Genomic DNA, 15,603 nt, shown 5'->3' on the forward strand with positions numbered 1-15,603 from the left:
GGATACAGTGATGGAGAGTGTGTGTGTTGTTATTAGGGAGAGGATACAGTGATGGAGAGTGTGTGTGTTGTTATTAGGGAGAGGATACAGTGATGGAGAGTGTGTGTGTTGTTAGTAGGGAGAGGATACAGTGATGGAGAGAGTGTGTGTTGTTATTAGGGAGAGGATACAGTGATGGAGAGAGTGTGTGTTGTTATTAGGGAGAGGATACAGTGATGGAGAGAGTGTGTGTTGTTATTAGGGAGAGGATACAGTGATGGAGAGAGTGTGTGTTGTTATTAGGGAGAGGATACAGTGATGGAGAGAGTGTGTGTTGTTATTAGGGAGAGGATACAGTGATGGAGAGAGTGTGTGTTGTTATTAGGGAGAGGATACAGTGATGGAGAGAGTGTGTGTTGTTATTAGGGAGAGGATACAGTGATGGAGAGAGTGTGTGTTGTTATTAGGGAGAGGATACAGTGACGGAGAGAGTGTGTGTTGGTTAGCAGGGAGAGGATACAGTGATGGAGAGTGTGTGTGTTGTTCGTAGGGAGAGGATACAGTGATGGAGAGTGTGTGTGTTGTTCGTAGGGAGAGGATGCAGTGATGTCGAGAGTGTGTGTTGGTTAGTAGGGAGAGGATACAGTGATGGAGATTGTGTGTGTTGTTCGTAGGGAGAGGATGCAGTGATGTAGAGAGTGTGTGTTGGTTATTAGAGAGATGATGTCGTGAAGAGTATATGTGCTGGTCATTAGATGTTGGACTGGGAATGTTGCTCGACTCTATTATTCTGGTGTTTGTGTAGGTTTGTTGACAGCTGTTAAAAGATTTTTCCAGCTGGGTGTTGTGGTTGAAATTTTTCTTTACTGCAATGGGTGCCCCATAATGTTTTATGGTAGTCATGACAATGGAGATGTTGTGACTCCACTCGATCTGCACTGGTATTAGGCTGCGTGGCATGTGGCTTGAGAGGAAGTAGTTCTGTTACTTTCTCAATAATTCCAATGATTCCGTATATCACACATTGGGGGAATGAGCAATTATCGGATAACAAGTTATTGCACTAACTAATTCATTGTATGTGAAGGACTGAGAGACCCGAAAATGCACATCTTTTTTAATTGTACTTTGCAAACATTCTAAAAAAGCATTGACTTGATTTCCACGATATCGATAATCTACAGTAAGGTGAGATCCTAGACATCATTTACAGGAACCATCAGGCACCTACCAATCCGGCCAGGACCGTTTCACCACTTCAGTGTGAAACAAACCCTTAAGTTTGTACCATGTGCTCATCCCTGTCACTATTTTATCCAAGTACACTCTTTACTTCAACTGGCTCAACTCAGAACCATCCCTTTAAATTGCAAATGACCCATCTTTGTAAACCAAAAGCAGACTGCTTGTCTAGCACAATCATTTAGTACAACATGTGTTAAAGATTATAGAGATGGTATTCTGGGGCTGACATATGTTTTGGACCGTCTACTTAATCCTTGAACAACACAAAACTATATTTAGTTTTGCCCAGAATCTTCCAGAAAACTGGGTGGTGCAATGTATAACTGCTTGTCCTCTGAAACATGTGTTCAAATCCAGCACAGATAGAATGCAGTGAAGACCTTCGTAGAAATTACAACTCAGCCCATCGGCCCTGCGTTGGTGCCAACTTTTCAACTGGAGTTGCCTCCTTTCATCCCAGTTCCCTCCCATTTCCGCTTTTATATTCTTCCTTTTCAAATACTTAACCAGTTCCCCTCTAAGTGATGATCTAGTCTCTGCCTTGATAGCCATTTGTGGTAAAGCATCCTATATTCTAATTCACTTTCTGGAGATTAGTCATTAACACAAGTGAGGTGAGTTTGGACACTCTCAAACCAACTGCTAGAGTGCAAAATGGTCAAAAAATTAAACACAAAACTTTCAATCATTGAGCAACCTTACACTGAAGGTATAAAGGTTGATAGAATAGAGTGCACAATGGAAATATCATCGGTGTCGTAGATAGGATTATTCTGAGATTATGTCCTCCCATTTCCCTGGATATTGTCCAGGGGCTCATCCATAAGAGGACGTTGTTGCTACCAGTTTCTTCCAACAGTTATTGTTAAGGGCTCTCACTTGTACCTCAATGGCAGTAAGGCCCATTATGTTTAGGAGCACTTTTATGATGTCATCCCATCTTGAATATTGACTGTTCTAATATGGATGTTTTGGTTTCTCTCCCCAGTTACTGCATGATAGTAAAAGGGATTCTGCCACAAGTGTGTAACAAATTGCTTGCAAAATTGCAGATCATAACCTGGCGTTACAACTCACCCTGAAAACAGGCGATTGGCCCACATCACCCATCACACATTTTACACTGCAGCAAAGTCCCAAAAGTAGGAATCTTAGTGTCATTTTTAAATTAAGTAAAACTCATCACCATTCCCACACCAACCCCTATTTTATTTCCCAACCCTAACAATTCCACAAGTGCAGGAACAGAAATGTACATCAAAGTCAGTTAATATATTTACGTCATAAAACTTCTCATGAACTCAAAAAAAGCACACAACTTGTTTCAAAGAAAATAACATTTTACATAAGACAAGAGCTGGGCATTCTCCAGAACATTCCTTTGATTGCATTTCAGCAGCTTATTTTTTATATAAACACATTTGTGACTGTCCAACAGTCAACACATCTTAAAACGTTTCTGCTTCAAGCTCATGCACAACCAACAATGCGTAGGCTTCAAGGAGCTCTTGAAACATTTGCCTGAGGAAGGAGAAAATCTCCGAAAGCTTGTGAATTTAAAATAAAATTGCTGGACTATAACTTGGTGTTGTAAAATTGTTTACAATTGTCAACCCCAGTCCATCACCGGCATCTCCACATCATAACAATGGGAGAAAGTAGTGTCTGATTGACTTGTTCTGACAGACTCGGCTCCTGTCCTCCAACCAATCTGATTGGTTCCAACAGCCTCCCCGCCTCTCTTCCAGTTCATCTGATTGGTTCCAACAGCCTCCCCTCCTCTCTTCCAGTTCATCTGATTGGTTCCAACAGCCTCCCCTCCTCTCTTCCAGTTCATCTGATTGGTTCTGACAGACTCCTCGCTTGCCCTCCAACTAATCTGATTGGTTCTGGCAGGCTCTTGTTCCACCCTCCAACTGATATGATTGGTTTATACTGACTACCTCCAATCCCAGTTAAAAAACGCTAAAAAGCTAATACACCAACTATCAGTGTAAAACTTTGCTGGTTAGCATATGTGGTGAAGATATTAAACTAAACAACAGAACTGCCTTATCAGTATAGCAGTGGGGCAAGATTAAGGCAAGCTATCACGATGACAGAGGAAGATCTAAGCTGTAGCTTAATACTTACATGAAATGTCCCTGAGTTCAATGACAGTGTCCAGGAAGTTTAAAAACTTACAATCTTTCTCTTTCCTCTCTTTACAGCCAAATTTGCCCTCACCTACACTAATGGTAAGTGATTTCTCATTATTTGATGTTATTTATGTAAGTATATCATAGTAGTACAGCACAGGAGGAGGCCATTCGGCCCATCATGATGTGTCGGCTCTTTGAAAGAGCTATCCATATTGACTCTGATGCTTGGACATTCTTGCCTCGTGTACTTATGATCACAAATTCTAGTCTCCATATGGCTTGATGCTCAGATCTCAGCCATTTAGAAAAAGCTCCTCTCTATATGTGTAACAGAAAGGTGAGGCCATTTGTAAAGATTTGGGGCAAAATTGGTCCTGGGCGGTAGGGCAAAATGGTCGATCTTCCTTTTCCATTGATTTCAGTGGAGTGTAAATTGCTCTTGCGGTTTAGCAATACCGCCCATTGTGTTTATGACTTCACTATAGATAGTACCCAGGGAAAATCTTCCCCCACTGAGGGGACTACGGTCTCTTCCTAGTCAGTGCTACGGTGAGGAAATGTAAGAGTGAATATTAGGCTGGGCACAGGGCTCACTTTGCACAATCCTAGTGAAGCTCCAATACCATTAAAGTGACAAAATTTGAATCTTGCTACACTAGAAAGTTACATTTCTGACAAAGTTTTCAAATGGCCATTGAAAAGGCAATAATTTTAGTTGCTCAGAATCCAAAAGGTTTATGTCAGTGCAGTTTAAACTAATGATCCAAGCTAAGACAGGCTGATTCACCTTAAACCAAATACCTTCGTATCCTCTGACACATTCACTTGGTAACAAGTGTGTTTAGAAATCTGACTTAACTACCTAATTAAATTGTCAGAGAATAAAACATCCACAATAAATTGAATATTTTGAATCTAAAAGGCATTTCTTCATTGCCAGGATAAAGGTGTTAGAAGGTAGTTAGATAACTTCAGTAAACACTTCCAGCCTCAGATCACAATACATCCATGATTGTTCTCAGCTGAGGCAGCAGTAGGGATTCCATATCGCCTCACTGTCCTTGGACTGGGAAGGGAAAAATCAGCCAAGGTTCCTGCTCCAGATCACTATCCAGTGATTCCTGCTGGATAGAGTGTGTGTGCGAATGTGTGTGCGTATCTGTACGCTGTCAGAGGAGGACAGGATCAAGCTTGCCTTTGATGACTTCTGTGGTCAAATGTGCCCCTGGAACTCACAACCCAGTAAGCCAGCACCTTCAGGGCAGGAGAGAAGGAGGCGGCAAGTGGAAGAACATTACTTCCATGGAGTGGAGAAAATGGAGTTCAAATCAGGTGAGAAATCAAATTAATAATATTGCTTTTTCTAGTTCCTGCGAATGCGAGGAACCCGGATAGTGTTGTGGTGGAATACCGAAACATGTCTGCCCCCGCTGGGTCGGAGGTGGTACTGCAGTGCTACAGTCATCGAATAGTCTGGACCCAGGACCGTTTGAATGACCGTCAGCGGGTGGCCCATTGGGACTGGTTCTCAATCAACGGTGAATATAAGGTCGAACGTGTGCTTGATATGTTCTCAGCGGGGGATCAACGGGTCTATAACAGCTACAACCAAGGACGGATAATGATGTCGACCTCTGCGTTCTCCAATGGAAACTTCTCTTTAGTGATAAAAGGTAAAAACAAACTACTCTTTATTTCAGGTATTTTTTACTGACTGCGATGAAGCAGCAAAGTCTATAGAATAATGTAGGATATAGTGACCGCCTATAGAATGAGGTGGGTTATTAGCATAACCTGTAGAATAGATTGGAATAAAGTGACACAGCCAATAGAGTACTGTGGGGTAAAGGGGCACTGGGTATTGAATATGGTGTGGCACTGTGACACCGCCTATAGAATAAGGTGGGGTACTGTGACACCGCCTATAGAATACAGTGAGGCACAGAGTCAACAGACTATGAAATAAAGTAGGATAAAGAGGCGATGCCTATAGAATAAGGTGGCCCTCAATGGAAAACACCTAAGGATGCTTAAGGAAATGAGGAGTAGAAGTAGCAGATTTGTGACTGAAATTTCTACAGTTTAGTAACAGGGTAATGTTGTTTCAGTTAAGGCCAGACACAGGATCCTGTGAATCGCAGGTCGGTTTGTTTAGGTTGTAAAGGTCAAGAATAGTTTTGAATTTTGTACATATCAAGGGAGGGATGTCTACTCAATGGAGATTTTCCCTGCCCAGTGCCAGCATTACACATTTCTGTATTACATATGGAAAGGGTTAAATTTTGACTCTACATTGTCCCAACAATTTTCCTCCAGCAACTTTCATTACACCAGTGTAAATTCTTCCATTTCCTGCTCAACTATCTTCATGACATCTATGAGTAAGATTTCCAGTTTACTGCCAATTAACACTGGATGCATTCTAGTTTGTGCTGTACACTCGCATACACCAGAATCTTTTTTTTATTCGTTCATGGGATGTGGGCGTCACTGGCGAGGCCGGCATTTATTGCCCATCCCTAATTGCCCTTGAGAAGGTGGTGGTGAGCCGCCTTCTTGAACCGCTGCAGTCCGTGTGGTGAAGGTTCTTCCACAGTATTGTTAGGAAGGGAGATCTAGGATTTTGACCCAGCGACGATGAAGGAACGGTGATATATTTCCAAGTCGGGATGGTGTGTGACTTGGAGGGGAATCTGCAGGTGGTGTTGTTCCCATGTGCCTGGTGCTCTTGTCCTTCTAGGTGGTAGAGGTCGTGGGTTTGGGAGGTGCTGTCGAAGAAGCCTTGGTGAGTTGCTGCAGTGCATCCTGTGGATGGTACACACTGCAGCCACTGTGCGCCGGTGGTGAAGGGAGTGAATGTTTAGGGTGGTGGATGGGGTGCCAATCAAGGGGGCTGCTTTGTCCTGGATGGTGTCGAACTTCTTGAGTGTTGTTGGAGCTGTACTCATCCAGGCAAGTGGGGAGTATTCCATCACACTCCTGACTTGTGCCTTATAGATGGTGGAAAGGCTTTGGGGAGTCAGGAGGTGAGTCACTCGCCGCAGAATACCCAGCCTCTGACCTGCTCTTGTAGCCACAGTATTTATATGGCTGGTCCAGTTAAGTTTCTGGTCAATGGTAACCCGCAGGATGTTGATGGTGGGGGATTTGGTGATGGTAATGCCGTTGAATGTCAAGGGGAGGTGGTTAGACTCTCTCTTGTTGGAAATGGTCATTGCCTGGCACCTGTCTGGCGCGAATGTTACTTGCCACTTATGAGCCCAAGTCTGGATGTTGTCCTGGTCTCGCTGCGTGCAGGCTCGGACTGCTTCATTATCTGAGGGGTTGCGAATGGAACTGAACACTGTGCAGTCATCAGCGAACATCCCCATTTCTGACCTTATGATGGAGGGAAGGTCATTGATGAAGCAGCTGAAGATGGTTGGGCCAAGGACACTGCCCTGAGGAACTCCTGCAGCAATGTCCTGGGGCTGAGATGATTGGCCTCCAACAACCACTACCATCTTCCTTTGTGCTAGGTATGACTCCAGCCACTGGAGAGTTTTCCCCCTGATTCCCATTGACTTCAATTTTACTAGGGCTCCTTGGTGCTAAAATCGGTCAAATGCTGCCTTGATGTCAAGGGCAGTCACTCTCACCTCACCTGTGGAATACAGCTCTTTTGTCCATGTTTGGACCAAGGCTGTAATGAGGTCTGGAGCCAAGTGGTCCTGGCGGAACCCAAACTGAGCATCGGTGAGCAGGTTACTGGTGAGTAAGTGCCGCTTGATAGCACTGTCGATGACACCTTCCATCACTTTGCTGATGATTGAGAGTAGACTGTTGGGGCGGTAATTGAATAGTGAGTGCTCCAAACTCATTTCACTTATGACAGTTACAGCTAGCAGAGAGAGAAGACATTCAACCTGTAGGTCTGGGCTTAATCTGGCCCCCCATCCCCACTCTTTCAAATCGAAGGAAGGAGGACTGGAGCATATTTGGTGTAGGACTGGTTTAGCCATGTGTCACCGGATCTGGCTGGACTACATGAACCAATATTGGGCCCTGCTCTCCTCTGCCAAAACTATTCCAGGATCATCTTGGAGAGCAAATATAACCCCAGACATCTCTTCTCCACAACCAACTGTCTTCTTAAATTCCTCTCCTCTGCCCCTCCACCTTCACCTCTAACAACAAGTGCAAGGAGCTTAAGGACTTCTTTGTCACTAAGATTGAGACCATCGTCCAACTGCCTCTGCTACTTTCTTCCCCTTGCCCACAAAGCCAAGCCTCTGCCCAGACTCCTGTTGCCCTGAACCCACATCTTTCTGTTGTTTCTCTCCTATCTTCCCTCATGCACTGTCCGAGCTCATCATGTCCACCTCCTGCTCTCGCGACCCTATTCCCACTAAACTGCTGACCACCCAATTCCCTTCCTGGCCCAATTCTATTGTAAATGGTTCCCTCACCTTAGGTAGTGTTGCCCTCCCTTTCAAAACTGCCATCATCTTCTCATCCTCAAAAAACCCACTCTCAACTTCTCTCTCTTTGCAAACTACCATCCATCACCAACCTTCCCTGCCTTTCCAAAGTCCTTGGATGTGTTGCCGCCTCCCAATTCCGTGCCCATATTTCCTGCAATTCCATGTTTGAACTTCTCCATTCAGGTTTCCGCCCCTGCCACTGTACTGATGCAGTCCTGATTAAAGTCACAAATGACACCCTCTGTGACTGTGACCGTGGTGCACTATCCCTCTCATCCTCCTCAACCTCTGCAGCTTTTGACATGATTGACCACACCATCCTCTTCCAGTGCCCTCGCCTCGTTCCACTCTTTCCTCTCTGATTGTAGCCAGTGCATCTCCTGCAATGGCTTCTCTTCCCACCGAGCACCGTCTCCCAAGGATCTACCTGTGGCCCCTTCCTCTTCCTCATCTACACATTGACCCGTGGCAACATCTTCTGAAAATATGTACGCTGATGACACCCAGCTCTACCTCCACTACCTCTCTTGACTCTTCCATTGTCTCTGTGTTGTTGGACTGCTTGTCCGACATCCAGTCCTTGATGAGCCACAATTTCCTCCAGTTAAACATTGGGAGGACTGAAGGCATCATCTTCAGCACCCCCCACCCTCCCCGACAAATTCTGTACCTTTGCCACTGGTTCCAACCTCTTCCTGGCTATTGTCTCTTGAACCAGATGGTTTGCAGCCTCGGTGACCTATTCGATCCGGAGCTAAGCTAACCCCCATATCCTCCTAATCACAAAGATCGCCTACTTCCACCTTTGTAACATTGCCCGTCTCTGCCCCTGCCTCTGCTCATCTGCTGCTAAAACCCTTATCCATGCCTTTGACACTTTCAAACTCAACTATTCCAATGCTGTTCTGGCCAGCTTCCTATCTCTCATCCTTCATGTTCCATAAATTTCAGCTCATCCAAAACTCTGATGCCCGTATCCTGTGTCACACCAAGACCCACTCACTGACCTCCCTGTCCTTGCTGACCTACTTTGGCTCCCAGTTCTCCAAAGCCTCCAATTTAAAATTCTCATCCTCTTGTTTAAATCCCTTCATTGCCTCGCCCCTCCCCATCTCTGTAACCTCCTCCAGCCCTATACCACCCCCCGCCCCAGAATTCTCCATTTCTCCAACTTTGGTCTCATGTGCGTCGACCCACCATTGGTGGCCGTGCTTTCAGCAACCTATGTCACACGCTCTGGAATTCCCTCCCTTAACCCAGGACATTATGGGAGGTTAGGGAGGAAATTGCGGGTCCCCTAGCAGAGATATTTGAATCATCGACAGCTACAGGTGAGGTGCCTGAAGATTGGAGGGTAGCAAATGTTGTGCCTTTGTTTAAGAAGGGCGGCAGGGAAAAGCCTGGGAAGTACAGACCGGTGAGCCTGACATCTGTAGTGGGTAAGTTGTTAGAGGTATTCTGAGAGACAGGATCTACGGGCATTTGGAGAGGCAGGGACTGATTAGGAACAGTCAGCATGGTTTTGTGAGAGGAAAATCATGTCTCACGAATTTGATTGAGTTTTTTGAAGGGGTAACCAAGCAGATAGATGAGGGCTGTGCAGTTGACGTGGTCTACGTGGACTTTAGCAAAGCCTTTGACAAGGTACCACATGGTAGGTTGTTACATAAGGTTAGATCTCACGGGATCCAAGGTGAGGTAGCCAATTGGATACAAAATTGGATTGACGACAGAAGACAGAGGGTGGTTGTAGAGGGTTGTTTTTCAAACTGGAGGCCTGTGACCAGCGGTGTGCCTCAGGGATCGGTGCTGGGTCCGCTGTTATTTGTTATTTATATTAATGATTTGGATGAGAATTTAGGAGGCATGGTTAGTAAGTTTGCAGATGACACCAAGATTGGTGGCATTGTGGACAGTGAAGAAGGTTATCTCGGATTGCAACGGGATCTTGATAAATTGGGCCAGCGGGCCGATGAATGGCAGATGGAGTTTAATTTAGATAAATGTGAGGTGATGCATTTTGGTAGATCGAATCGGGCCAGGACCTACTCCGTTAATGGTAGGGCGTTGGGGAGAGTTATAGAACAAAGAGATCTAGGGGTACAGGTTCATAGCTCCTTGAAAGTGGAGTCACAGGTGGATAGGGTGGTGAAGAAGGCATTCAGCATGCTTGGTTTCATTGGTCAGAACATTGAATACAGGAGTTGGGATGTCTTGTTGAAGTTGTACAAGACATTAGTAAGGCCACACTTGGAATACTGTGTACAGTTCTGGTCACCCTATTATAGAAAGGATATTATTAAACTAGAAAGAGTGCAGAAAAGATTTACTAGGATGCTACCGGGACTTGATGGTTTGACTTATAGGGAGAGGTTGGATAGGCTGAGACTTTTTTCCCTGGAGAGTAGGAGGTTTCGGGGTGATCTTATAGAAGTCTATAAAATAATGAGGGGCATAGATAAGGTCGATAGTCAAAATCTTTTCCCAAAGGTAGGGGAGTCTATAACGAGGGGGCATAGATTTAAGGTGAGAGGGGAGAGATACAAAAGGGTCCAGAGGGGCAATTTTTTCACTCAAAGGGTGGTGAGTGTCTGGAACGAGCTGCCAGAGGCAGTAGTAGAGGCGGGTACAATTTTGTCTTTTAAAAAGCATTTGGACAGTTACATGGGTAAGATGGGTATAGAGGGATATGGGCCAAGTGCAGGCAATTGGGACTAGCTTAGTGGTATAAACTGGGCGACATGGACATGTTGGGCCGAAGGGCCTGTTTCCATGTTGTAAACTTCTATGATTCTATAACCCCTCTTGTCTCCACCTTTAAGATCCTCCTTAAAACCCACCTCTTTGATCAAAATCTTGGTCACTCGTCTTAATATCTTCTTCTATGGCTCGGCATCCATTTTTGTCTGATTCTGCCTCTGTGATGCGCCTTTGGACGTTTCTGTACGGCAAGGGTGCTCAATAAATATAAGTTGTTGCTGTGATTTGAAGCCAGGCCCCATTGGGGAATGTTTTCAGTCACTGTGCCACCCAGTCCCTGTAGAACCTAAGGAAAGTGTACCCAAGCTGCCACTCTAGGACCACATGTCCTGGCAGTTCAGTCCTCGAAGTCTAGACAACTTTTGCACTTTTTTTTTGTCTGTTGAATCTGACCTGCAGGTTTGGAAAGGGCTATTCTTAACTCTGCATCCTGATTCGTGGAAAATTCCTAAATCAGAATGCCGAGATCAGTAACTTGAGATATCTGGGAATTAATGGGAATGGGGATTTAAACTTTATACATGGCCCCAAGGGTCCATGGTACACAATATGCAGCCCACGAAGACAAAAGCTTGGACACTCCTGACTAAAGCTTGTGAGTGACAATCGGTGTGTAAAGTAATTGGTATTGTTTGCAGATTTTATTGTAAAACCATGTTGGAGTGAATCCTCTCACTGTTGAGTCACTCTGATCAACAGTTCTTTGATGCTCGTGCTGAAAGTGATAATGGAAGCAGCTAATATTTGATGATTGATGTTTATATTTCTTTCGTTGTACCATAATTATCCAGTGTGCTCGAATAAGAATTCTAACCTCCCTTTATTTTCCTGCTTTTACAGACGTTGGAACAAATGACCGAGGGATTTACTCATGTAATCTTCACCATCATTACTGTCACCTTTACGAAACAATCAAAATTCAACTCAATATCACCAAATCGGGTAAGTGAAGGGTTGGACTAGCACAAGGTAGGGAAATCCGGCACAGACAGAAGCCAAGGGAGAATTGCGCACTGAATCAAGTGTTTAATCTGCTTTTGTTGAGGCGACTGGGGCTGTTTTTGTTAGAACGAAGGAGATGAAAGTATGACTTGATAGAGGTATTTAAAACTATGAAGGGATGGGATATAGTAGATAGAAGCAGACTGTTTCCAGTGATTGAGGGGTTTAGAATAAGGGACATAGATATAAGATTTATGACAGAGAGCACCAGAAACTTTTTTACAAAGAGGGTTGTGAGGCTGTGGAATGCACTACCAGAGTTAGTGATTGGAGCAGAGACCATGTCAACATTAAAGAATAGGTTAGATAGGTGGTTGAAGGAAAGGGGAATGAAGGGATCTGGGAACAGGGCGGGCACTAGGATTAGGATTCTGCACGTGTGGAGGATAAGCACCAACATGCTCAAGTTGGGCCGAATGGCCTGTTTCTGTATTGTAATTTCAATGTAATTCAATGACTGTAGTTTGTAGATACACCTCTCTCATCTGTCCTGCTTTAATCAGGACATCCCAACATTTAATAGCACCACTGAGAATAACAGCAGTGGTACACAATACGCAAAGCTGGAAAAATCATCTGATTTGAAGGTCCTACAGAGAACAATGCTCCATCTGAAGCACTGATCTGAATTCCACCCTTTCAACACAATGTAGGTGGAGATGTCTGTGCAGGGGAAATCTTAAGTGGTGACAAACAGGTGAGACTATGAAAGACAAGAGCTCCCACACACCTGAACACACGTGAGATATGTGGAACTCACTGTCATACCTGATATACATTGTTTTAGTTCCAGAGGATGATTTTAGTTCCAGAGCAATTTTTTAAAACTCCTTCAATTTTTGATAGGTTCTCTGTCTGAGCCAGGATTATGGAGCACAATCTTAATTGAGAGGCAATGCCCATCACACCTGATCGCACTCTCGATTTTGCTGGGAGCGAAGGTCTCTTTTCAAGAGGGCGGGACACTATTACATCTTCTCCGGCACATAAATTAATTGCCCTGAACAATCAGGTTGTCACATCTCTCATTCTCCTTGATAGTATCAAGAATTCGTTTTAGTCACAAGGTGTCACAAGTTAAGCATGAGAACGTTAACTTTATATCACTCTACAGAAATGGAATCAAAGGGATGAAATGGAAGAACAGGAAAAGGCTGTTAGGCACAACTATTCCATCCATTTTTGATAACCCTACCTACTCAACTTCTCACCATATCCCTCAACCCCACCTACCCACCTCCCCATATCCCTCAACCCCACTTACTCACCTCACCATATCCCTAAACCCCACCTTCTCCACATATCCCTCAACCCCATCTACTCACCACTTCACCATAACCCTCAACCCCACCTACTCACCTCACCATATCCCTAAACCCCACCTTCTCCCCATATCTCTCAACCCCACCTACACATGACCTCATCATATCCCTCAACCCTCCCTTCTCTCCATATCCCTCTACCTCACCTACTCACCTTTTCACCATATCCCTCAACCCTACCTACTCAACTTCTCACCATATCCCTCAACCCCACCTACTCACCTCACCATATCCTTAAACCCCACCATCTCCACATATCCCTCAACCCCACCTACTCACCACCCCATATCCCTAAACCCCACCTTCTCCCCATATCGCTTAACCCCACCTACACATGACCTCATCATATCCCTCAACCCTACCTTCTCTCCATATCCCTCTACCTCACCTACTCACCTTCTCACCATATCCCTCAACCCTACCTACTCAACTTCTCACCATATCCCTCAACCCCACCTACTCACCTCACCATATCCCTAAACCTCACCTTCTCCACATATCCCTCAACCCCACCTACTCACCACCCCATATCCCTAAACCCCACCTTCTCCCCATATCTCTCAACCCCACCTACACATGACCTCACCATATCCCTCAACCCTACCTTCTCTCCATATCCCTCTACCTCACCTACTCACCTCACCATATCCCTCAATCCCACTTACTCACCTCCCCATATCCCTCAACCCCACCTACTCACCTCACCATATCCCTAAACCCCACCTTCTCCCCATATCCCTCAACCCCATCTACTCACCACCTCACCATATCCCTCAATCCCACCTACTCACCTTCTCACCGTATCCCTCAACCCCACCTACTCACCACTCCATATCCCTCAACACCATCTTCTCCCCATATCTCTTAACCCACCTACTTACCACCTCACCATGTCCCTCAACCCCACCTTCTTACCATATCCCTCAACTCCACCTACTCACCAACTCACCATACCCCTCAACCCTACCTTCTCTCCATAATCCCTCAACCCCACCTACTCACCTTCTCTCAACCCCACCTACTTACCACCTCGCCATATCCCTAAACCCCACCTTCTCCCCATATCTCTCAACCCCAGCTACTCACCACCTCACCAAATCCCTCATCCTCACCTACTCACCACCTCAACCATATCCCTCAATCCCACCTACTCACCAACCCATATCCCTCAACCCCACCTAATCACCACCTCACCATATCCCTCAACCCCGCTTTCTCACCATATCCCTCAACCCCGCTTTCTCACCATATCCCTCAACCTCACCTACTCATCCCCCTCATCATATCCCTCAACCCCACCTTCTCTCCATAACCCTACCTACTCACCTTCTCACCATATCCCTCAACCCCACCTTCTCACCTTATCCCTCAACCCCACCTATTCACCTTCTCTCCATATCCCTCAACCCCACCTACCTTTTCCCCGTATCCCTCAATCCCTCTCCAGAAACACATCTAATTGCCTCTTGACCTCATTTACACAGTCTGTGCCTGGTGACTTATTCCACAACCTGATTACCCTTTGGATGAAAAAGTTCCCCCGGTAAAAAAATGTTTGTTTAAGCTTAGTGTTGTACAAATGAGAAAAAATTAACAATTTGCAGTGAGTTAATTGTATTTCACAAGCCTCAGGGTTCTGATGGCATCAAGCATGGCTCAGGGCCGTTGCTCTCATTCTTCATAACAGTACCCAAACATAGAGTGTGCCAGGGCTCTGTGTTACCAAGTGATACGTGTGGATTGGTGCACATGATCACTCCCTGTGAACGGCAGATCTCTGTTTGGTGAAATACTCAGACTGAGAGCCACTAGTTATTGATTACATGGTGTCAATCCATTAGAATACTGTGAAGGACTTCATAATGACGCCATTGTCCATTATCGGTGCAGAATATTCAATGAGTATTCTGCCGATAAACAAGATCTTTCGATTACTCGAAGTTAATAAACAATATACAGCAGTGGAATACAGTGACTGAGTGCCAGCTTTCTCTTGTACTGATTCACAGACACATAGGGCGCCCTTTGTTTTGGCGCTACACGTCCTCACCGATATCGAAGATGGCGTCTTGGATGCGCACGCACGTTTCCTGTGTGACGTGCGCCAGACGCCATCTTGGTATAAGAGTTTGCGCAGGCGCAGATAACAAACGCTGGAATCATGTAAAGTATGGAGAAAATGGCTTCAATCAGTGTGCAACGCTGATTTAAAGTGAAAGACACCATTTTGGGACTTAACACTCAACTCAACGCACAGTCTTAACCCCGACCATCTGAACTTGTCTTAGAGTGCCTGGAGGACCCTCCACTGGCCCTATTTAAAGGGACCATGCAGGATTTACAGGTTAGTGGCTGGATTATTGTTTCTGGCTGCCGAGACATTTGTAACTGTTTTTGGAGGTCTCCTACACTTGAATACTAGGACGCGGGGACATAGCCTAACATTTAGAGCCAGGACGTGCAGAAGTGAAGTTAGGAAATGCTTCTACACGCAAAGGATGGGAGATGTTTGGAACTCTCTTCTACAGACAGCAGTTGTGAATGTTAAATCTGAGATTGATAGATTTCTGTGAACCAAGGGTATTAAGGGATATGAGGCTAAGACGCGTATATGGAGTTAGGTCACAGGTCCACCGTGATCTCATTGAATGGTCATGATGTGGAGATGCCGGTGATGGACTGGGGTTGACA

General features: G+C 45.2%; 1 protein-coding gene across 4 annotated transcripts in view; it reads left to right on the forward strand.

Moving 5' to 3' along the window:
• The window catches only part of LOC137300911 (matrix remodeling-associated protein 8-like), a 63,321-nt gene that overhangs the window by 16,396 nt on the left and 31,322 nt on the right, over positions 1-15,603 (forward strand). For all 4 annotated transcript variants that reach the window (XM_067970173.1, XM_067970174.1, XM_067970175.1 and 1 more), the window contains exons 2-4: positions 3,435-3,461; positions 4,733-5,038; positions 11,429-11,530. In XM_067970173.1, coding sequence (XP_067826274.1) covers positions 3,435-3,461; positions 4,733-5,038; positions 11,429-11,530 — 435 coding nt within the window. The remainder of the gene's footprint in view (positions 1-3,434; positions 3,462-4,732; positions 5,039-11,428; positions 11,531-15,603) is intronic.

Source organism: Heptranchias perlo, chromosome 32 (genome assembly GCF_035084215.1).
Source record: "Heptranchias perlo isolate sHepPer1 chromosome 32, sHepPer1.hap1, whole genome shotgun sequence".
In the NCBI taxonomy this organism is placed as follows: Eukaryota; Metazoa; Chordata; class Chondrichthyes; order Hexanchiformes; family Hexanchidae; genus Heptranchias; species Heptranchias perlo.